We start from the raw sequence: 24,367 nt of genomic DNA on the forward strand, positions 1-24,367 counted from the left end.
ATGACAGAGGATGAGATGGTTGGATGGCATCCCCGACTCAAAGGACATGAGTCTGAGCAAGCTCCGGGAGATAGTGAAGGACGGGGGAGCCTCTGGAGCGCTGTAGTCCATGTGGGTCTCAAAGAGTCAGACACAACTTAGCAACTAAACAACAAGGTTAAAAAAACTACAAATTAAAACTGCAGGAAGAATTCTTTCCTCTTTAGAAAAAGGGACAATTTAAACATTTTGATAGAGAACTCTAATAGCATTTTTGTTTCTTTGTTTCTGTTTACAGTGCACCGAGCAGCTGGCACTAAAGGCGCGGTCACTCTAAGGATGTACCTTGCCCCTCAGCGCTGTCTGAGGTCACGCCGTTAGGGCTGTGCTCGTCTGAGCTCTGCCTGTACAGCCCTGCAGACAGTCTTCTTTCGGCATGCTGCAGTCTGTCATAGCCAGCTTGGGTGCAGAGGAACTCCATCTGCTTTGCCATCACCTTTTCAGGCTGCTAGTAAGTAAAGCGAAAATAAAATAACTAAAACATCCTAGATTTTTTAATGGTTTAAAGATGCCAATTTCAGACTCCAGCAAATATATTTAGTACTCATTAAAATTAGTTCACACTTCATGTGGTATACATGTTCCATAAATATGCACTGATGTCTATATCATCATGTTAAAACACAGAATGCTGGATTTTGTACAAAAGGAAAAAAAAGCTTTCTGCTCAATCCTATAAAGAGAATTCCATTCTAGTTCAAAAGCAGAATAACCTTAGCTTTGTCTTCCAAGGTACCAAGTCCTTGTAAAGATTTTTCTTTTAAAAAGAACCTCAGAGCAACAGCACCATCTGCTATAAACTGCTTCTAACACAGGGTGAAATCTTGGCATTTTTATTTTAGGATTTGGCACTACACAAACTCCGATATGATGACAGTATGTTTGGGGGAGAAAAGGTGTAAAACGGCTGTCTAGAAGAACAAGACAAACACACCTCCCACTAAAATTAAACAATGCAAATTAAGCAGAAAAACCTCAGTGCCAACGAGGATCTTCATCTTCATCATGGAATGAAACTGCAGTGTTTTCCAGCCACTCATCAAATGACATGTTTTAAAATACACAATTAGTTGGCTGACATATAAATTTATCTGTCCCTTCTCTAGGCACGGTTCTAAATTACCTGTGTGTGATATTCAGAGCACTGTATTTGTGCTATTTTGCCAAGGAGGTAATAGTCCAAAGGCACAGAAATGAATCGCTGCCATGCTACACAGAAGATTCATACATAGGCGGCTCATACAAGGAATGTGCTATATAAAATTAGTTACAATAATCCTGATTCACAATAGCAAAAATCAATAGGTGAAATATGCTAACACATAAAATTACTCATAAACCAGAATAAAAGCTTACACTATTTTTCTCAATCAAATAAACCAGATTAAAAGGAATCGTAACTTCTAATTCATTTATTAATTAATAAAATTTCAATAAGATTTCTGGAAGAGGAAAATTTATTTTTCATTTTCTCCACATGAAAACACAAAACTTGGCACCACTAAATCTGACCAAAAGCAGATTGGTCATTAGAAGTGAGAAGATCAATAAGAATAAAACCTACAGTACCTACTAAAAGGCAAAAATGACTTTTAAAAACGTTAATTTCTGTGTACACAATAAAATTACTTAGTAGTGAAAGCACCTGAAAGTACATATTAGTTTTTTATTATACATGAATTGAAATGATTCAACAATAGCAACAATGTTGACTATTACTATTTTACTGAGAACTAGAATTGTTTTATCTCACAGCTATAATACACACAGAGTCAACATGGCTGTTTTCCTGGTATCAAGCTGCTGCTTTGGAGTTTTCTTAAGTAGAGAATCTGTCTTACTTCCTACAAAACTTCAAAGAATAAACAAGTAGCAGATACTGGGTTCTGCTCACAAAGCAGACCAAACCTAGCTGCTACTGCTATCCTGTTGATACAACTGCGGATCAGATGACATAGTAAAAACAACCAGGAATAAATTTAGTCTTGGGATGAAACTGAATCTAAAACTGAAGCTAGCTGAAGGGGCCACTGAGTTTTTAACCCACTGAAGCGCCTATGAAGTGTTAACTAATAGCTGACGTTACCTGTGAGCTAAGAGCAGTGAGCTCCTCACTCTTAGCTTTAGCTTGCTGGAAGAGTGTCTGCACAGAGTCCTGGAAATCTGGAAACCCATCCTGTGGGTCAAAGAATATGTACTTTTTACTTTAAAATAACCATATTACTGAAAACTTAGAAGATGAAGCAAAGAAATCCACCTTAATCCTGATACCTGAATAATCAAGATTAAGATTTTAACAAACAATACTTCATTTCAGTCTTTCATGGTACAATTAATTACCTTATTTCCACAGTTGCAACCTCAATAAAACATACATGTTAAAAGATAAAAAAGTTTATACATTCACAGTGTTTTACACTGAAACACAGATTTTATGATCACTGATAATAATTATATAACATTTCATCTGATGGTCTGACTGTTTAATCATCATCTTCATATTGGACATTTAGATTATTTGCCTTATTTTTGGTTTTATGAAAAATACTTTCATGGAAATAACATTTTCTATAGTTCAGATGATCTAATACAACAGCTTACCAGAAGTGGAACTGGTACAAAAGGATGATCATTTATGCCCATCACATGTGTTCCTCAAGCAACGTATGACAGTTTTCCTCGCCAGTACTGGGTGTTGTTTTCTTAATTTTTGCCAATTTATATTTTTGTTTTGATAGTCCAAAAAATGTAGCTACACTGAATATACACTTAGATTTTACTTTGTGATTTCTTCTGTTACTATACAATTCAAAAGACATTCTCTTTTGGAGATTTGAGAGGAACTCAAATCTACCCAACTCAAATCTCCCCTCTAGTTTTCTAAAGCTTTAGTCTATTGTTTCTTTCGTTTTTTAAATGTTAACTCTCTAACCTATCTGGAATCTATTTTGTTACACGTAATGTGGTAAAGATCCAAAGTAAACTTCCAACCCAGATTTCTGCAGAATTCTTCCAGGCTGACTTAACATTTCTCCTTTACCATTTCACATGACAGACAATGAGGTGAGGAATCAGAAAGACCTGCACCTGTGTTCTGGTTCCACCACCACTTACTAGCTACATGACACTGGATGAGTAACTGAACCCTTCTGAACTTTAGTTTCTTCATATGGAGAATCAGGATAAGAGAACCTATCTATCAGGGCTGTTGTGAGATAAAGCAAATGAGATATTGCCTTTAGCATACAATAACTACTGAATAAATGTATCAGTTGGTATTCTTATATATACTTATTTATATCTATTCTTATATTAAGTAGAGTGTACTTGGGGCACTCTACTCTTGGGTAACACTTCAACTTATTTCCATTTTATACCATACATATATACATATTATATACATGCAAATCCATTTACTAATTTTATCAAATTTCTTTGCCTGTTTAGTGCTCCATATAAAATTTATAACCACAAACATCATGATAACATGGTTTTACTAACTCTACTAAAAATTACTCAAGAGATCCTCACAGATATTGTTATTAACATCCAAAACATTTTTCTCCTTGCTTGATAAAGCTTTATGTTTGTAGGGTAAATAATGAAAAACTAAAGTTGTTATATAATAACAGCAAAAAAAGATGTAATAATAACAAATTATTTATACAATTTCAAGTATGAAACACTGATTCATATTTTCCCCATCAGGGTCTTTTCAAAAAATTATTTCTCCTCCGCAAATCTCATGTTTTCAAATATTGCATCTACTAAAATTCATTTCCTAATAATTATTAATAATTGTCCATTTTAAAAAAATTCATAGACATGAAATAAAGTAATTTAGAGTCAAGAGAAAATAAATTTAACATCTTGAAATAGTCTTATGTACCTCCATGGTGGGTTGATATATAATCAGCCTTTTTAAATTAAGAATAGCCACCTTTCTACGCCTGTACAAGATCGAGGACCCTGGGCTTAAAGGAATACATAGAATACAATCATTAACTGAACTAGAATGAATTTTATACAAGTGTATATAATTTAAATGAAAAGCACACTTTTCTTAGTCATTCCACTTTTCACCTAAGAATTTATTTAGACCTAAAACCCAGCTTTATCTTTAACAAATCCTCCTTTAAATTCGAAAGTTCAATGAGGTAAGCCAGCAGAAAATAACATCCGTAAGAGCACCTATCATTTTTCAGGTGCCTACAATCAACCAGTTTCCTAACTATGTTCTGTGTTTTACTTGTATTGTCTCATTTTATCCCACAAACAACCCTCGAGTTCCCTCATTTTATAGCCACAGACACTGGCTTCAAAGCCTATGTCAGAACCATAAAATCCTTGAGTTGCCACCTTTGTGAAACTAACCAGAGGCATTTATTTCCTTTATTTTAGAAGACAGATACAAAAAAATAATACATTACTATGATTTATGTCAAAGAATGTCCTGCCTATGTTTTCCTCTTGGAGTTTTATAGCAGCTGGTCTTACCTTGAGGTCTTTAATCCATTTTGAGCTTTCTGTTGTATATAATATTAGAGAATATTCTAATTTCATTCTTTTACATGTAGGTATCCAGTTTTCCCAGCATGACTTATTAAAAAGACTGTCTTTTCTCCACCTTATAGTCTTGCCTCCTTCTTGCAGAACCGGCCATAGGTGTGTGGGTTTATTTCTGGGCTCCCGACCCTATTTCATTAATCTATTTGTCTATTTTTGTGTGCTAATACCATACTGTTTCGACTACTGTAGCTTTGTAGTACAGAACTACCTCATGACCCAGCAATGCCATTCCTGTGTATATATCCAAAAGAAACAACACTAATTTGAAGATACATGCATCCCAGTGTTCGTAGCAACATTATTTACAATTATTTACAATTAATTACAAGACACAAGAAGCAACCTAAATGTCCATCAACAGATGAATGGAAAGTTAACCTCATTGCTTCCAGTTTTCCCAGTTTTTAAATGGAGATTAAAAAATAGCTTAACTGCTCAACGGAAATTTGTGGGGATTAAATAAAATAATGCAAATGGTAAAGGTTTGGAAAATGCACATTGCTATAGAAACATATGGCTGCACCACTGTCAGGATTATTAACCCTGAGGATTCTGAAAAGCTGGGAGAACCTCAACCTCAACATGCGAAAAGTTTTTACAAAATGAACACTGCTCCATCATTAACAAAGAGAAAGGAAAGCATGCAATAAGCAGTAAACAACACAGGTCAGTGGTCTCTCTCAGCTGGGTTCCTTACTCATTCCAATTTTGTCCCAGTCTCTTGACGGTTCACCATGGATGAGAAAACTACTGGACTGAGTGGCTTTCACTTCATGACATATAAAGTAAGTTTAAGGTGCCCCAAAACATGCAACTTAGAAATAAAAATGAGAACATTCCCAAGAAAATGGTCTCTTTTCAAATCACGTTTGGTACAGGACTCGTAGTATGTTTCTGAAGCTTTTCCCCAGGAACCAGCTGTACCATGCTATGAGCAATTTGTCTTCCTGCCATTTTTGGCTGCTGTCATTAATCACTGTGTTCCCTTACTGGAGAGACTCTGAGTCTGAGCACTGAGAAATTAAAAGATACAGGGTGGGATGCTGCTCCTGACCTAATTACTCTCATCTCATTGGTCTCCACCCCAACTCCTCCTCATCCTTTCCCACCAAATACTAGCAACTTGCTTTAAAACCACTGCTTGGCTATCTTTAAAAAGACTTGTTCCAACAGATGTTCTTAGTCTCACACGTGCATTTTCCCTTTTTCTACTCACACTTTCTGTATGAATAGCACATTGTAATGCTTCTGTTTTTCTGATCCAGAGGGGAAGAGTCTACATCAAATTAGACCAGCTTTCCTTTCAACAAGCTTAGTAACAGCCTGGGTGGATACTCTGACCCTCCTCCCCCTCCTTCCTCACTCTCCCACCCCCAGCCCACTGGGACTGCAAGCAGATGTTTCCTCCAAGTCCTTCTTTTTCAAGCCCCAATTCTCTGACTTTCTGGTCTCTATTAACAGACTTCATTTCTTTCATCCAGTTATCTCTGATTGCTTTGCACTCCCAGCCCACACAGGATCAAGAAGGCTGTCACCTCTCATCTCTTTGCCTAGTCTCCAGCAATTTCAGGGAGCGAAGAAAGCTGACAGATGAGACTGAACAGTGGCAGTCCGTTCAGTCAGCTGCCATCACCGGGCTAAGACTGGTGCTTTCACTCACCCTTTCTCTCTTCCACGATAATACTTATTACACTGGAGGAAATGGCAGGGTTTGTTCATAGGATGTACTCTTGATAAAAAAGATATCAACTTAACCCACTCAGGATGTTATAACTGAGAGGAAGGCAAGACAGGGACTTTGGCTCTTGATTTTTCATCTCCCTTAATTTGCAATCAAGCCTTCTTAAATACATTCTGTCACACAGTATAAAAAACTCCAACTAATTTTTCTTGATTTATTCTGCTAATCTTCCCAATGCACCATTTTTTCTTCAATCTAAAAAATGAGTATGTCAAGTGGTGTTATCTTATATTTAAAAACATTTTGTAACTTACATTGTTAAATTTTCTACTCAAAATGTTTGCCTTCCTTGAATTAGATAATAACTGTCATTCTTTCCCCCCTCGGCTAAGATCGCCAGTCTTGTGCACATTTTGCCATTCTTACCATACTAGCAGGAGGAAAGCATTTATCACACCTTAGGTGTTTTGTAAATAATGATCATTAGCACCCAGGAGAGTGGTACTGCTTCGAAGTTTACAAGTCAGACCTAGATTTGAAGGCCAGGCTCTGGCTACTAGACAGCAATGTTAAAAGGCAGGTAAGTTTCTGAGTCTTTCTGGGTTTCTCGTTGGCTGTAAGTGGAACTCATAAAGCCTTCATACAGAGGAGACAAGGTTTGTGATAATGAATTTCAAATGCCTAGTAGGGACAGGCATATAAGAGATTTAATAAAATCAGTTATTTCCACAAATGACCCAGAGCTAGCTTTGAGGTCTCTGATGAAAAAGAATAAATGTAATAATCCATTAGCGTTTTAGCTGAAAGTGGATTCACAGAGGACGGTGATCTAGCCTCAACAGGAGAAATATTCCCAAACCTCACTAACATATGGGGCCAAAGAGGTTTTCCCCAGAGGCTGTATAATAGGTCACAGGCTACCCTAACAAGGCCTCCGGAAGTCAGCAGGCTTTTTCCTCTGTGACTATCTCATATATTCTAGGAATTATAAAGTTCCAAACTTCTACGTTGTTTAATGTCTTACATCCCTACAGGAAGGAACGCTATTCAAGAATAAGAGATTATCCTGAGTACTTTGCAACATGTATACTGGCACTCAACACTGACAATCAAATAAATAGTTAACTATTAGGGGGAACACCCATACAGATATATAAAAATATATTTATATTTTTATTAAAATATAATATATATATATAAAATATATTCTCTATATAATTAGGGGGAACAACCATACAGATATATAAAAATATATTTATATTTTTATTAAAATATAATATATATATAAAAAATATATTCTCTATATAATTAGGGGGAACAACCATACAGATATATAAAAATATATTTATATTTTTATTAAAATATAATATATATATATAAAATATATTCTCTATATAATAAGAGAAAAACCAGACAAGGATTTTAACATTTTGTTCCATTCAACCCTTCACCAACAGATCAGGAAAATATGGCAACAACTACTGAGCCTGAATAGGAGAAGGCAATGGCACCCCACTCCAGTACTCTTGCCTGGAAAATCCCACGGATGGAGGAGCCTGGTGGGTTGCAGTCCATGGGGTCGCTGGGAGTCGGACATGACTGAGCGACTTCACTTTCACTTTTCACTTTCCTGCATTGGAGAAGGAAATGGCAATCTGCTCCAGTGTTCTTGCCTGGAGAATCCCAGGAATGGGGGAGCCTGATGGGCTGCCGTCTATGGGGTCGCACAGAGTCGGACATGACTGAAGCGACTTAGCAGCAGCAGAAGCAACTGAGCCTGAATAAAGCACTAGCTTTTTAGTGTATTCTCATGCATTGAAAATGGCGCAAAAGAAAATGTTTCTCTTTCCTTTACATGTCTATTTTGAGTTACTTCTATTTCATCTATCAGATATTACATTTCTTTTTGTTCTCCAATGTTATAGATCTTAAAAATGATCTTTTTAAGATTGAAAAAACTTAGCAACTTGGCATATATGCTCATTGGTTGCTGACAAAAATTTTAGAAAAATAAAGATGAAGAGGAAGAAAACTCATTAATTTGAGCCTAGTAATTAGGAATCGTACACTACAATAAGCTAAGCTTATTTTTATATAATTTTTTCTTAATAGAGAATTAATGAGCTAAGAATCACAAAACAATACTCAAATGAAATAAGACAAACAGTATACTCAAAGAATTCTAAAATCTTTCTCATTGACTTATGATGTCTTTTGTGTCAGCCCCATATTCTGGAAAAACTGGTCTTACTGTTCTCTAAACACACAGAGTATTTTCTTACCTCTGTGTCTTTGCCCATGCTGGTCTTTCTTTGCAATCCCCTCCACCTTCCACCCCACATCCCTATCTTCTGAAATCCTACCCTTCTTTTAAAATCCAGCTCAGATGGTATCTCCTCGTTAAGCCTCCCCTCATCTCTTTTCATGCCAGAAATTCTCCCCCCGGCCAGCAGCCACAGAGAAGGTAGACATAAAGAAAGCAATGATGCTTGGTGAAGCCTTCTCAGGGGAGCAGTAACCCTGTACTGCCAATACTGACTACCTCAGCATCGGCTTCCGAAACCAAATGGACAGCTCCAGGACCTCAAACCCGACTCAGAGTACACAGGGGAATTTCAAATGCCTAGCGGGGACAGGCACATAACACCGTGTATGCCAGTACTGGATATTTTACAAAGCATCACACATTACACTATACACATGTGTAGGTATACACACAGGCATTAACACACATTTTGCATAAATCAATGCTCTGCAATACACAAGTTTAAAAAAAAAAAAACCTAAGCAAAAACAAGACAAAAAAACAAACCAACAAAAGTAAACACCTGTCCTAAATTCAAAGCCAAAGTCCCTATTAATTTCTAAAATCAAGAGTTAATTGTCTATAAGAACACTTGGAGTTTATTAGTCCCTTGTCTGTTTAGGAAGGGTTAGAACTGTTATTCACAGAAAAAGGAAACAATGATTATCTTAATTCTAAATCCACAACTGTGCAAATGGCTTTGGGAAGTCTAGTAAAGTAATAAACTAATCTCATATAGAACTATAATTCAATTGGGGCTTCCCAGACGGCGCTAGTGGTAAAGAACCTGCCTGACAGTGCAGGAGACCTAAACGATGCATGTTCAATCCCTGGGTCGGGAAGATCCCCTGGAGGAGGGCATGGCAACCCATCCCAGTATTTCTGCCTGGAGAATCCATAGACAGAGGAGCCTGGTGGGCTATAGTCCACAGGGTTGCAAAGAGTCAGACACAACTGAAGCAACTTAAAACGTAGGCATAACTCAAATATCTCTAGTGAACATAAAGGACTGGAAGGGTCGCATCTAACTTCAACCTAACACCGTGAGCTCCTAAAAAGAAATCCAAAACACTGTAACTGGATATAGAAATAATTAGCTTACATTTCATATCAGGGCTATTGAGAGGGTCAGAAAGACTTATCAATACAGCCTAACAAGAAAACACTATAGCTCCAAGAGTCCATGAGATTCATGATCTCAGACTTCAATGTTCACCAGTGACCTCTGAAGCTACACAAAAAGAAACCATGGCTTGAAACTGTGAGAACGGCCTGAGTCACAATGGCGTGGAGGGTCAATGGTGAGAAAGAGACGCAGACACATTCTCTAATAACCCAGCAGCTGACTGGTTACCTTTCCAGGCCACAGGGTAGGCTTTGTATCTTCCTGCCTCTAAATCCTCCAATGGCACATGCCCTTTGGTAGTTTCTTTGTTGATCCAGCTTCCCTTCTAGAGGCAGAGTCACTAACAGATAAATCCACAGGGGTCCTCTCTTACTCATTATTTTGAAATGCAACAGGAGAAAATATTTCACCAGTTAGCTCTTTCAATGGCCTTAGGTCATTTCAGTAAGTTTTCTGAGTACTATATGTGAGGTTAACCCATCTTAAACACTACTCCAGAGTTAACACTGAGGTAGATTACAAACATAAGCGTAATTTTAAAAAAGGTGCTCATTTTGGACAACATTTTTCTTCTGTGAGAACCACTGTGTACAGCTAAAGCTTTTAGAACGCAAAGATATTTACTCATGGCCATTCATGATTTCATCAAACAGATTTTAAATCTTACTAAGTACAAGGCACTACTATAAACTAAGTAAAATAGAGGACAGACAGATAAGAGCTCTATTTTCACCTAATGGGGCAGACCAGTAACAAATCAGAAACACATACATAATAGTTTCAGAAATGGGTAAGTGCTGTGAAAACAAGCAAGCCACGCCAGGACAGAGAGCCCAGATGTGATGATGGGGTAACAGTGCCTTTTTAGAGAGGGAAGCAGGGAACTCCGAGGAAACTCTCAGCTACAAGCTGAAGCCATGTGAAGATTCAGAGAGAGATCCAGGGACAGGCAACAACCAGCCAGCGCTGAGGCATAAATGAGTTTGACGTGTTCCAGCAACAGAAGGTCGGTCAGTGGAACTGGGACACAGTAAGAATGCGGAAGTGTGGAAGCAGATGAGGTTAGAGAGTCGAGTCAGAGTCAGCTCCTGCAGGGTCTTTGGTGTCTCAGGAAAAAGTGCAGATTTTACTCTAGGCACAGTAGATAGCCACTAGAAAGATTTAAGCAGGAAAAGGGATGTATGTTTTTAAAAGATTAACTCTGGCTTTGGTATAAATGAAAGATTATTGCAGGCAATCAGATGCTTAGCAAGAATAATCTGATTATGGAAATTTAGGATAAACACAGCTTGTTTTCCTTAACAAGAAATTAAATAATGAATGACCAAGAGTAATGACCTCTCTTCCCTGTCCAAGAAAAAAAGGAGCTGCCTGCTCTGCTTCAGACTGGGCTTTAGAAAAGTATCAATCCAAATTAAGGAGCTGCTGCTGCTGCTGCTAAGTCGCTTCAGTCGTGTCTGACTCTGTGCGACCCCACAGATGGCAGCCCACCAGGCTTCCCCGTCCTTGGGATTCTCCAGGCAAGAACACTGGAGTGGCTTGCCATTTCCTTCTCCAATGCATGCAAGTGAAAAGTCAAAGTGAAGTCGCTCAGTAGTGTCCGACTCTTAGTGACCCCATGGACTGCAGCCCACCAGGCTCCTCCGTCCATGGGATTTTCCAGGCAAGAGTACTGGAGTGGGGTGCCATTGCCTTCTCCGAAATTAAGGAGCAGTCATTCTGAAACTAGTTCTGACAGCCCTAAGAAAAACACATTTTTCTCAAGAAACAAAGGGAGAAAAATCAAATCAATAAAATTAGAAATGAAAATGGAGAGATCACAACAGACAACACAGAAATACAAAGGATCGTAAGAGACTACTATCAACAATTATATGCCAATAAAATGGACAACGTGGAAGAAATGGACAAATTCTTAGAAAAGTACAACTTTCCAAAACTGGACCAGGAAGAAATAGAAAATCTTAACAGACCCATCACAAGCATGGAAATTCAAACTGTAATCAAAAATCTTCCAGCAAACACAAGCCCAGGTCCAGACGGCTTCACAGCTGAATTCTACCAAAAATTTAGAGAAGAGCTAACACCTATCCTGCTCAAACTCTTCCAGAAAATTGCAGAGGAAGGTAAACTTCCAAACTCATTCTATGAGGCCACCATCACCCTAATCCCAAAATCTGACAAAGAACGCATGTATACCTGTGGCGGATTCATTTTGATATTTGGCAAATCTAATACAGTTATGTTAAGTTTAAAAATAAAATAAAATTAAAAAAAAAAAAAAAAAAAAAGAAAACTACAGGCCAATATCACTGATGAACATAGATGCAAAAATCCTTAACAAAATTTTAGCAACCAGAGTCCAACAACACATTAAAAAGATCACACACCATGACCAAGTGGGCTTTATCCCAGGGATGTAAGGATTCTTCAATATCCGCAAATCAATCAATGTAATACACCACATTAACAAATTGAAAAATAAAAACCATATGATTATCTCAATAGATGCAGAGAAAGCCTTTGACAAAATTCAACATCCATTTATGATAAAAACGCTCCAGAAAGCAGGAATAGAAGGAACATACCTCAACATAATAAAAGCTATATATGACAAACCCACAGCAAACATTATCGTCAATGGTGAAAAATTGAAAGCATTTCCTCTAAAGTCAGGAACAAGACAAGGGTGCCCACTTTCACTATTACTATTCAACATAGTTTTGGAAGTTTTGGCCACAGCAATCAGAGCAGAAAAAGAAATAAAAGGAATCCAAATTGGAAAAGAAGTACAACTCTCACTGTTTGCAGATGACATGATCCTCTACATAGAAAACCCTAAAGACTCCACCAGAAAATTACTAGAACTAATCAATGACTATAGTAAAGTTGCAGGATATAAAATCAACACACAGAAATCCCTTGCATTCCTATACACTAATAATGAGAAAACAGAAAGAGAAATTAAGGAAACAATTCCATTCACCATTGCAACGGAAAGAATAAAATACTTAGGAATATATCTACCTAAAGAAACTAAAGACCTATATATAGGTCTATAAAACACTGGTGAAAGAAATCAAAGAGGACACAAATAGATGGAGAAATATACCATGTTCATGGATTGGAAGAATCAACATAGTGAAAATGAGTATACTACCCAAAGCAATTTATAGATTCAACGCAATCCCTATCAAGCTACCAACGGTATTCTTCACAGAGCTAGAACAAATAATTTCACAATTTATATGGAAATACAAAAAACCTCAAATAGCCAAAGCGATCTTGAGAAAGAAGAATGGAACTGGAAGAATCAACCTACCTGACTTCAGGCTCTACTACAAAGCCACAGTCATCAAGACAGTATGGTACTGGCACAAAGACAGAAATATAGATCAATGGAACAAAATAGAAAGCCCAGAGATAAATCCACGCACATATGGACACCTTATCTTTGACAAAGGAGGCAAGAATATACAATGGATTAAAGACAATCTCTTTAACAAGTGGTGCTGGGAAAACTGGTCAACCACTTGTGAAAGAATGAAACTAGTGCACTTTCTAACACCATACACAAAAATAATCTCAAAATGGATTAAAGATCTCAACGTAAGACCAGAAACTATAAAACTCCTAGAGGAGAACATAGGCAAAACACTCTCTGACATACATCACAGCAGGATCCTCTATGACCCACCTCCCAGAATATTGGAAATAAAAGCTAAAATAAACAAATGGGACCTAATTAAACTTAAAAGCTTCTGCACAACAAAGGAAACTATAAGCCAGGTGAAAAGACAGCCTTCAGAATGGGAGAAAGTAATAGCAAATGAAGCAACTGACAAACAACTAATCTCAAAAATATACAAGCAACTCCTACAGCTCAATTCCAGAAAAATAAATGACCCAATCAAAAAATGGGCCAAAGAACTAAACAGACATTTCTCCAAAGAAGACATACAGATGGCTAACAAACACATGAAAAGATGCTCAACATCACTCATTATCAGAGAAATGCAAATCAAAACCACTATGAGGTACCATTTCACACCAGTCAGAATGGCTGCGATCCAAAAGTCTACAAGTAATAAATGCTGGAGAGGGTGTGGAGAAAAGGGAACCCTCTTACACTGTTGGTGGGAATGCAAACTAGTACAGCCACTATGGAGAACAGTGCGGAGATTCCTTAAAAAACTGGAAATAGAACTGCCTTATGATCCAGCAATCCCACTGCTGGGCATACACACCGAGGAAACCAGAATTGAAAGGGACACGTGTACCCCAATGTTCATCGCAGCACTGTTTATAATAGCCAGGACATGGAAGCAACCTAGATGTCCATCAGCAGATGAATGGATAAGAAAGCAGTGGTACATACACACAATGGAGTATTACTCGGCCATTAAAAAGAATACATTTGAATCAGTTCTAATGAGGTGGATGAAACTGGAGCCTATTATACAGAGTGAAGTAAGCCAGAAAGAAAAACACCAATACAGTATACTAACGCATATATATGGAATTTAGAAAGATGGTAATAATAACCCTGTATACGAGACAGCAAAAGAGACACTGATGTATAGAACAGTCTTTTGGACTCTGAGGGAGAGGGTGGGATGATTTGGGAGAATGGTATTGAAATATGTATATCATATATGAAATGAGTCGCCAGTCCAGGTTCGATGCACGATACTGGACGCTTGGGGCTGGTGCACTGGGACAACCCAGAGGGATGGTATGGGGAGGGAGGAGGGAGGAGGATTCAGGATGGGGAACACATGTATACCTGTGGCAGATTCTTTTCGATATTTGGCAAAACCAATACAATATTGTAAGGTTTAAAAATAAAATAAAAACAAAACAAAACTAAAAACAAAACAAAACATTTTTCTTGCTCAACTCACCTTGCTACTCACAGGTCTAAAATCAGAAAGACAGCCTCAGCAGTGATACCCTAAAAGAGGCTTTTAATTACAGTGAAGTTTTCATAACTTATAGCTACTAAAGTGTCACTTCTCTCAGATATTTAATATAAAGAAATTAAACTTTAGCTCCTTTAAGTCTACTTGATGACTAATGATGTAAATAAAATTATAAAAGGAACTGTTTAACCAGTAAAGAGTTTTAAATGTGTAAGAAACACCTATTTACAAAGCAACCTTTGATAAACTGGGCACCAAGCTCATCACTGTTGTTCCCTTCTAGGAATTTTCTGAGTACCTAGTTCAAAGTACTATGGATACTTCAAAGTGGCCAAATTCTGTACCATTTTTCAGATTCTACAATTCACACTTTCTCACTAGCTGGAGGGACCATTCTTTCTTTTTCAGTTGAACTAGTAAGCAAACACTATTAGCATAAGAAAAGATAACACATAATCATACCTCTACTTTAATTCTCTTCGGGGATAATTCATCTCTCTCTCCACATTTTGACCTGAGGGGAATGAGAGAGAGAAAAATTTGAGAAGGTAATAAATTTTTTCTAAAGGCATCTAAATCTATAAACTTCCACCAAAACAAGTAACTCTGGAACCCTGCCACCAGAAATAAGACATTCATAATGAACATTAAATAATGAAAAAGGGACTTCTCATCATTTCTAAGTTAACAATGGGGAAACAGACAAACACAACTACATGATACATTATAAAAGGCCACTACCTAAGAATGCCTAACACATAAAATACCCAGTATTAATGAGGACCACAAAATGAAAAAGGGAAAAAATCGAGGACTGTACTCTATGAGAGCCTTCATGGACCAGTACAATTTAGAGTAAAGTGACAATAATGACCATTTAGGATGAATGCTTAAGGCTACATGAGATTAAAGTGCATTTTGTCTACCTATCAAAACCATACACGCATCTTCCATTGATCTGTAGGTATCCCTCTGCTGGGAATCTATCCCACAGAAGCACATACACAAACATCAAACGTAACTGCCAATTCAACCATGGCAAGTCATAAATTTTTGAGTTATACCTTAACACAAAGGATGTTAAAATGTGGGAAAACACATCTCAGAATCAACAAAATATGTATGAGGTTCCTGTGGTATTGCTTATAATGACAAAAGACTAGAGACAACTCATGTGTCCGTCAAGGGACTAGTTAAATGAATCACGGTAGATCCACGTAATGCAGTTTCCTGCAGCTGTTAAAAAACAAACAAACGAAAAACAGTGACAAAGATGTATCTGTACTAATACAGCAAGACCTCTAACACATGGTAAACTAAGAATGAAATACAACATAATGTAGACACATGCTACTTCTTGTTTTTTTTCCAAAAAAAAGAAAAGAAAAGGTGTAAGTGAGAAACACATGCACACAAACACTAGAAGGATGAAAACGAGACTAACAAGAACTACTAACAGTGAGAAGAGGAACAGAGTAAGAAGACAGAAATGGGAGCGCAACGTTTGGCATCAGCTCTTTACTTAGTTCCAACTTATAATGTGAAAGTCTTATGTATTCTAAAATCATTTAACTTAAAATATACAAATGTAAATAAATACTATAAAAAATAAAAATTGCTGAAAGCAGTGGCTTCTGGGTCTTAGTATTCAGAAGGAAGCGGGAGCAGGGTAACTGCTTTGTAATAAGCCTTGTGTACTATAAGACTTCATATATCATGTACATGTACTACTTGGATTCAAGAAAATTATTTGTGTAAATGTCAGAAAGAAAATTTTGTATAATACAGTGAAGAAAACCTCACAAAAATCAGCTCTTGAACATTCAACTAAAAAAAAAAAAGATCTTATAAACAATCCTCTAATGTTGCTGTATATTCTTACCCTGATTGTTTATTTTGCATAATTTTACTTGTTGCTGATTTTTAAGTATGTGGGCTCTTGACAGAACAGACGACAAAGCCACCATGAGTTAGGGAAAATAATGGTGATGAAAGCAAGTGCCTGTCTAGGTGGCTTTCGAGTTTGAACACGCACAAGAATCACAGCAGCTGCTTGTGAAAGTTTGGACTCTAAGGTTCCATCTCCAGAGGATGTGATTTATTAGAGCTGGGAAGGGCGCTCAAGATATGGTCTTTTCAACATACACTCAGTCACACTAATTCAGCTCCTCACAGCCGCAGTGGCAAGCACAGCTGATACTGCACTGGAAATCAGGGTCCACACGAAGCCAAGTGAACAAAATCAAAATGTTCCTCTATCTATAGACGATGCTTAGGTTTTAAGTGAGGATAAGATGAAGAATATATTATGTGTATGTTTACATTAAATTTTAAAATCACCACTGCTTTCAACATGGGGTTTTTTATTTCAAACACATATTCCATACTTCACTCACTAGTAACCTAGTATTTTCCAATTTTCCTTTGCATACTGGGTAATGAAGTCTTTATCTCTTTAGCTAATCTCATCAGATGGCAAAGTGAAGTTGCTCAATTGTGTCCAACTCTTTGTGACCACATAGAACTGTAGCCTGCCAGGCTCCTCTGTCCATGGGATTTTCCAGGCAAGAATATTGGAGTGTGTTGGCCACTTCCTTTTCCAGGGGATCTTCCCAACTCAGGGATCTAACCCAGGTCCCCCACATTGCAGGCAGACTCTTTACCGTCTGAGCCACTAGGGAAGCCCCTCAGATTGGCAAACACTTTGCGAAAGAAAACACATTCCTTTCAGAGAGAGTTCAAAAAGTTCATGTAGTTTGTGTAGTATACAAATGTCTATAAATGCTGCTTAACTAAATCCTTTCATCACACTCAAAACCAAAGCATCCATGTGAGAGAAGAATGTTGAGAACCACTACCAGACAAACGCTACAGTGCTAGGGAACTATCTTTCCAAAGACAAAAAAAGAGGATTAAACGAATTAACAAAACCCACTTCAGCAACAATGTTTTAAAAATTCATTTCACTGTTGACAGAATTATTTAATTACACTTCTACTTTTCTTAAATATACTCTATCTTGTGTTTCAAGCTCTACTTTATCAAACTGCAAAAATACTGTCAGTTAAACACTTACTTGGTGGTTCGGTAAGTATATTTATAGGTGACTTCTCGAGAAATCTGCCTGGCCAGGGCAAAAAGCTCATCTCTTCTTGTCAGCAGGGCATTATCCTTTACACAGAGCTGAGCGGCTGCTTCATTAACGGTGAGCTGCGTTTCAAAAGTTTCACAAGTTATAAGCATTTTTATTTCATCAATATAGAAAATGTTTCACTTAAGAATATAAAAATGTCACATCATTATGTAGTTAGATCACAATTTATGAAAATCAGAATAGTCTTTACTCCTAATTAGTCTTACCGCCTAATTTCAGAAGAAAATCAAGTCACCTACACCTCTCAGAACTCAAACTAATCAAAACAGTCATCTTGGTTTTATGTATTTACATGCTTTATTTATTTTTAAGTGTAAGAATTTATGGAAAATAAGCAAAATAAAAAGTTTAAAAATGTTCTGCATCTTTTTTTGTTTATAAGAAACCAAGGGATCTGATTATACAATATGGTGATAATATTTCCTTAACTAAAACAGAATATATCTCAAAAATATACAAGCAGTTCATGCAGCTGAACACCAGAAAAATAAACAACCCAATCCAAAAATGGGCCAAAGAACTAAACAGACATTTCTCCAAAGAAGATATGCAGATGGCTAACACACACATGAAAAAATGCTCAACATCACTCATTATCAGAGAAATGCAAATCAAAACCATAACGAAGTACCATCTCACGCTGGTCAGAATGGCTGCTATCCAAAAGTCTACAAACAATAAATGCTGGAAAGGGTGTGGAGAAAAGGGAATCCTCTTCCACTGTTGGTGGGAATGCAAACTAGTACAGCCACTATGGAGAACAGTGTGGAGATTCCTTAAAAAACTGGAACTAGAACTGCCTTACTACTACTACTAAGTCGCTTCAGTCGTGTCCGACTCTGTGCGACCCCATAGATGGCAGCCCACCAGGCTCCGCTGTCCCTGGGATTCTCCAGGCAAGAACACTGGAGTGGGTTGCCATTTCCTTCTCCAAAGCATGAAAGTGAAAAGTGAAAGTGAAGTTGCTCAGTCATGTCTGACTCTAGCGACCCCATGTACTGCAGCCTACCAGGCTCCTCTGTCCATGGGATTTTCCAGGCAAGAGTACTGGAGTGGGGTGCCATTGCCTTCTCTGAGAACTGCCTTATGACCCAGCAATCTCACTGCCAGGCATACACACCAAGGAAACCAAAATTGAAAGAGACATGTGTACCCCAATGTTCATCACATCACTGTTTACAATAGCCAGGACATGGAAGCAACCTAGATGTCCATCAGCAGATGAGTGGATAAGAAAGCTGTGGTACATATACACAATTGAATATTACTCAGCTATTAAAAAGAATGCATTCGAATCAGTTCTAATGAGGTGGATGAAACTGGAGCCTATTATACAGAGTGAAGTCAGTCAGAAATAAAAACACCAATACAGTATATTAATGTACATATATGGAATTTAGAAAGATGGTAACGATGACCCTATATGCGAGACAGCAAAAGAGACACAGATATAAAGAACAGACTTTTGGACTCTGAGGCAGAAGGCAAGGGTGGGTTGATTTAAGAGAATAGCATTGAAACATATATATTACCATATGTGAAATAGATCACCAGTCCAAGTTCGATGCATGAAACAGGGCACTCAAAGCCGGTGCACTGGGATGACCCAGAGGGATGGGAGGGGGAGGGAGGTGGGAGGGGGGGTTTGGGATGGGGGACATATGTACACCCGTGGCTGATTCATGTCAATGTATGGCAAAAACACTACAATATTGTAAAGTAATTAGCCTCCATTTAAAATAAATTAATTTACAAAACTGAATATACATCATCTGATAGATATTTTTAAATGTGAACTGACATGAAAATTCTTAGGAAGGAATAAAAAGTAAATGATATTCATTAAATGTTTACAAAATCACTTAGTAAAAGATAATGAAGTATTGTCACACACGAGGGCTAAAAAGGAAAAACAAGGTCTTGGAGTCACCAAATCTCTAAGATTGACGTTGTTGTTGTGTGGTTACTAAGCTGTGTCTGACTCTGCGACCCCATGGACTGCAGCACACCAGCTTCCTTGTCCTTCACTACCTCCTCGAGTTTGTTCAAACTCATGTCCATTGAGTGAGTGATGCCATCCAACCATCTCATCCTCTGTCACCCCCTTCTCCGCTTGCCCTCAATCTTTCCCAGTATCCCGGTCTTTTCCAATGAGTTGACTCTTTGCATCAGGTGGCCAAAGTGTTAGAGCTTTAGCATCAGTCCTTTCAGTGAATATTCAGGGTTGATTTCCTTTAGGATTGACTGGTTTGATCTCTTTGCTGTCTAAGGTACTCTGAAGAGTCTTCTCTAGCACCACAGTTCGAAAGCATCAATTCTTCTTTATGGTCCAACTCTCATATCCGTACATGACTACTGGAAAAACCATAGCTTTAACTATACGGACCTTTGTTGGCAAAGTGATGTCTCTGTTTTTTAATACGCTGTATAGGTTTGTCATAGCTTTTCTTCCAAGGAGCAAATGTGTTTTAATTTCATGTAATTCTACTCTTTTATCTAAGTGTTAAATATTGCCAATATAGAGTTGCTCATTGACCAAATACCAGTTCTAAAAATTTAAGTATCAAATATTATCCTAAACTCCAAGTCTATAATTTGCTTAATAGACTAGAAAATGTTTTTTCATATAATTTTGTCAATTTAAATAGATGTAAGAAACTGCCAAGGGGTATATCAGACTTTTTTAAAAAGCAAGAAACCCATTCCAGGCATGATTGATGGCAAATTGACAGGATTTGAAGGCAGAGAGGCGTAGGAGGAGTCTGCTCCATCACTTACCAGCTGTGTGATTTTGGACATGTAAAACGTCTCAACGTCTCAGAGCCTCAGTTTTCTCTGAGGCAAAACAGGATAATATCACTACCTCCAAGGACTCTAACAAGAAGTGAGAAGGCACGCTTGCCACAAAGTTGTTTTAGTATCGATTCTCATTCTCCTCTGATAAGGAATCAGGCATTTACTCTTCCTCCCGACCCAGACATCCCACTTTATTCACAGTAATTTTTTTTAAAAAGTTTTTTTTTTTCAATATAATTTTAAATTTTATTGGTGTAAGTTTTCCATATATTTTCTTTCAATACCTTCAGATCCCTGCTCTGTTTATACTATGTCTCCTTTAACTTTCTAAAACCTAAAAAAAAAAAGATTGTTAATACTATTGATCAATCTTGTCTCTTTTATTTTTATTATTTTTAAATAATAAAATAATCTATTTTAAATAATAAAAATACTAATAGTATTTTAAAATAATAAAATAATAATCTATTTTTAAGATATCTAGTCTCCCTACTTAAAAAAATACAGTGTTTCAGGTTTAAAAATAAAATAAAATTTAAAAAAATAAAATAAAATAAACAAGTAAATGAATAAACAAGTTACTGGAAAAAAAAAAAGAGAGATTATAGCAGTAAGAGTAAAAAAGTTTTGAAAATACAGAGAAGCAAAAGAAAACAAATGCAACATGCATTCCATCCAGAATGACTATTAATATTTTTATGCATATTATTCCAATATTCCTTTGTGTACAGACATGTGAACACAGGTGTATAACCTCCTTTCCTTCACTTAACATATGCTGTATTTTTAATTTTTTATGTTAAGGCAGAGACTTGGCTTGTCAGTCTCTGGCATGGGTTGTGAGCTTAATAAATACTGACTGACTAATAAATGTATTTAAGTATTCTTTACATTGTAATTTTTACTACCTAGACACACAAATCACTGCAGATGGTGACTGGAGCCATGAAATTAAAAGATGCTTACTCCTTGGAAGGAAAGTTATAACCAACCTAGACAGCATATTAAAAAACAGAGATATTACTTTGCCAAAAAAGGTCTGTCTAGTCAAAGCTACGGTTTTTCCAGTGGTCATGTATGGATGTGCGAGTTGGGCCATAAAGAAAGCTGAGCACCAAGGAATTGATGCTTTGAACTGTGGTGTTGGAGAAGACTCTTGAGAGTCTCTTGGACTGCAAGGAGATCCAACCAGTCCATCCTAAAGGAAATCAGCCCGGAATATTCATTGGAAGGCTTGATGCTGAGCTGACATTCCAATACTCTGGCCACCTGATGTGAAACTGACTCATTGGAAAAGCCCCTGATGCTGGGAAAGACTGAAGGCAGGAGGAGAAGGCGATGACAGAGGATGAGATGGTTGGATGGTATCACCAACTCGATGGACATGAGTCTGAGTAAGCTCCGGGAGTTGGTGATGGACAGTGAAGCCTGGTGTGCTGCAATCCATGGGGTCGCAAAGAGTCGGACATGACTGAGTGACTGAAGTGAACTGAATGCTTGTAATATGGCTACTAGCAATTAAGGCCAGGTTTCTTATTTTAATCCCATGGCTGAATATAAAAGCATAATAGGAAGAAATTATTTTCAGCCTTCTCCTTCCCCTCCTAAAGAATCATCAGTAGATCAATTTCTTCCCCAAGTGCTTTTGATAAGCACAATGTTCCAGGAGCAAAAAGTAAAATATACTTCAAAGAATAATTTCCTAAATAAATTAACTTCAATTGCAGCTTAGTGGTAGCTACAATGACTTTTAAATATCCTTTTCGAGTTGCTTGTTATGTAGCTGGTTCTTTTTTGTGCTCATAAACCTAAGTAAGTATGGAGAAATTCTAATTGTCAGCAAGATATTTTAATTGACAACATTTCAGAAGTACCAGCTCATGCACAACCATAGATAACAACTTTTCAACATAAATTAAAAACAGTGTTCTAGTATTCCTTCCATCATCCTACCAGAAACCAAGAAAAACAAACAGAACGCAATTTCTGTAAACTGAATTCAGGCTCCAACAGACCAAAAAACTATACTGAACTCCCCAGGCCCTCAGAGAGCTTTTTGGCAGAAAAACCGAGGCTAGAGAAATAACCTAGCTCACTCCAAGTTGTAATAGGAAGCCAATTCATCAAGCTTTCCCCTCAAAAATGTATTTTCTGTAACTATCTTCTAGATTTCATAATCCTAGTTGCTAATAATTAAATCAGTAACAATGATGCATTAAAAAAAAAAAGTTCTCCAAAACCAGTAGTTAAGTCACTGCAGCACCAAGCTAGCTTTTTAAAAGTTCTAAGTTTCTAATTTTGTTAGAAGTATAAAATAAGATAGTCTCCCTCACTGGTTTACTTACTTCCTCCACTTCCTCCTTTCATAGCTAAAAATACCAAAATTCCATTCATATCTTTGTGAAAAGATTTCTTAAAGTTAGCCTTCTATTATTTATAACTAGATTTTAAAACTGTCTTTGCTGGGAGTATTTAAAATGATAATCTTTAACAATCAAATGGGTGTGACTTTCAATTAAGCTTCACATAAGCGTTAGCATAAAACTACAACATGAAGGCTACGTAATAGGGAGGCTCAGAGGGCAATCAAGACTTCCATTTCCAGCACAGGGAGGGCTATGTACCATGCCTGGCCCTTCTCACATTTCTCACAGGAAAAATGTTGACTAAAATAGAAAGAAAAAATATCTTTACATGAATAAGCCAGCAAGACAGTAAGAACTACTGAAGCCAAAATGAATGAAGACCGTATCTCAAAAGACTAAGCTGAGGACAGATGCCAAGCCAGATGAACTTGAGCTTCAATCTTCACCGCCTTCTTAGGCTGGTGAGCGTGGGGATAGAGTGAGAGAAAAACGCCAGAACCCATCACAGGAGAGGCTGAAGAGTCAAAGACCTTTCCTCCACAAAGGTGAAAAACAATACGAAAGTACTACAGCAAAATGTAAGACAGACTCAGAAATACACCTGTTCACGGTCCCCCCTCGCCCACCGGGAAATGCAAGGAGAATTACCGGTCTTGAACTTTATTACTAATTAGGAGAGAATTTCATAAACCCAAATCAGCTCTTCACATGGATTTTCAGCCCTAATTCACACCAACAGCTTGAGAATTCACTTTCATGGGGCTCCAGAGTTGTAGTGTGTGAAGTACAGGTGCCTGGTAGAAGCAAAAACAAGAAACCTCTAGGAAAGTCCATTTTCTTCCTTGCTTTCAAAATATTCCCACAGTTTCAAGAAATATGAGCTCATAGAAATCATTAAACAGTCAAAGAAAGAAGGAGTCAAAAGTAAAAACCAGCAGAAACAGACCCTCAAGGACTTCATTTAAAGAGATAAAAGGAGTTGAAAATATGACTAAAAGAGTAATATAGTAAAAATGACCAAGGAAAATTGAGAAGTCAGAAGGAGAGAAGAATTAAGGAGGAAGAAGAATTGGGACACAGGAAAAAAAGACGTTTAAAGCAGACAATAGTTACCTAACCACTGGCTTCTAAACACAATGAAAGCCAAAGGCCAAGGAAATGATACTTTTGATTACGAACAGAAAGTAAATGACAATATAGAATTTGATACCCAGAATAAGTAGCAATTAAGAATGAAGGCAAAGCTAGTGGAGGAGGTGATGCAATTCCAAATGAGCTATTGCAAATCCTAAAAGATGATGCTGTTAAAGTGCTGCATTCAATATGCCAGCAAATTTGGAAAACTCAGCAGTGGCCATAGGACTGGTTAGTTTTCATTCCAATCCCAAAGAAAGGCAATGCCAAAGAAG

At 37.3% G+C, this 24,367-nt stretch overlaps 1 protein-coding gene across 4 annotated transcripts in view; it reads right to left on the minus strand.

Moving 5' to 3' along the window:
- Positions 1-24,367, minus strand: part of NAB1 (NGFI-A binding protein 1) — a 54,820-nt gene that overhangs the window by 6,317 nt on the left and 24,136 nt on the right. For 3 of the 4 annotated variants that reach the window (XM_025273276.2, XM_006047445.3, XM_006047446.3), the window contains 4 exons: positions 17,719-17,852; positions 15,105-15,156; positions 2,126-2,215; positions 325-487 (listed from right to left, as the gene is read on the minus strand). In XM_025273276.2, the coding sequence (XP_025129061.1) occupies positions 325-487; positions 2,126-2,215; positions 15,105-15,156; positions 17,719-17,852 (439 nt within the window). The remainder of the gene's footprint in view (positions 1-324; positions 488-2,125; positions 2,216-15,104; positions 15,157-17,718; positions 17,853-24,367) is intronic. The other variant, XM_006047447.3, reaches the window with a different exon arrangement.

The sequence above is a fragment of the Bubalus bubalis genome, chromosome 2, assembly GCF_019923935.1.
Source record: "Bubalus bubalis isolate 160015118507 breed Murrah chromosome 2, NDDB_SH_1, whole genome shotgun sequence".
Taxonomy (NCBI): domain Eukaryota; kingdom Metazoa; phylum Chordata; class Mammalia; order Artiodactyla; family Bovidae; genus Bubalus; species Bubalus bubalis.